The 702-nt window shown below is 68.7% G+C and overlaps 1 protein-coding gene across 1 annotated transcript in view; it reads left to right on the top strand.

Annotated features, from left to right (window-relative positions):
- The window catches only part of NRBP2 (nuclear receptor binding protein 2), a 42,194-nt gene that overhangs the window by 35,532 nt on the left and 5,960 nt on the right, over positions 1 to 702 (top strand). Inside the window, exon 11 of the mRNA XM_041406109.1 lies at positions 390 to 495. Within this exon, the coding sequence (XP_041262043.1) occupies positions 390 to 495 (106 nt within the window). The remainder of the gene's footprint in view (positions 1 to 389; positions 496 to 702) is intronic.

Raw genomic sequence — 702 nt, forward strand, 5'->3', positions numbered from 1 at the left:
CAGAGACCCCCCCATCCTGGAGACCCCCCCCAGCCCAGAGATCCCCCCCATCCTGGAGACCCCCAGCCCTGGGCAGCAGCCCCTCGCCCCCCGACCCTCCTGTCCTTTCCCTGCCCAGGTACTCCGAGGTTTCCTTCCTGGAGCTCGACAAGTTCTTGGAGGACGTCAGGTGGGTGCCAGCTCTGCCTGGGGTCCAGGGATGTGGGGCTGGGGTGGGCACACGGGAGTGTCCGTGCTGTCCCTGCTGGGCACACATCCCTGCCATGGCAGGGCTGGCACCGGGTGGGATGTGAGGTCCCTTCCACAAAAACCACGCCGTGATTCCATGTGCAGAGCCTGGGGAGGGGGCAGGGGCTGCAGGACCCACCCCCCCCGTGCCTCTGCCCCAGATCTGATGCCAGAGAACGTGGTGGAAGAGAAGATCAAGGAGCTGGACCTGAACATGGTGATGGCCGAGATCCGCAGGGAGGGCCGGCCCGGGGCGCAGTGGAGGTGAGGGGGGGAGACCCCCAGCCCGGAGACCCCCAGCCGAGGGACCACCCAGCCTGGATACCCCCCAGCCTGGAGACCCCCCAGCCCAGAGACCCCCCCCAGCCCGGAGACACTCCAGCCTAGAGACCCCCCCCAGCCCAGAGACCTGGAGACTCCCTCAGCCCAGAGACCCCCCCAGGCTGGATACCCCCAGCCCAGCCCAGAGACCCA

This window comes from Onychostruthus taczanowskii, unplaced genomic scaffold (genome assembly GCF_017590055.1).
Source record: "Onychostruthus taczanowskii isolate IOZ18803 unplaced genomic scaffold, ASM1759005v1 scaffold240, whole genome shotgun sequence".
NCBI classification, from domain to species: domain Eukaryota; kingdom Metazoa; phylum Chordata; class Aves; order Passeriformes; family Passeridae; genus Onychostruthus; species Onychostruthus taczanowskii.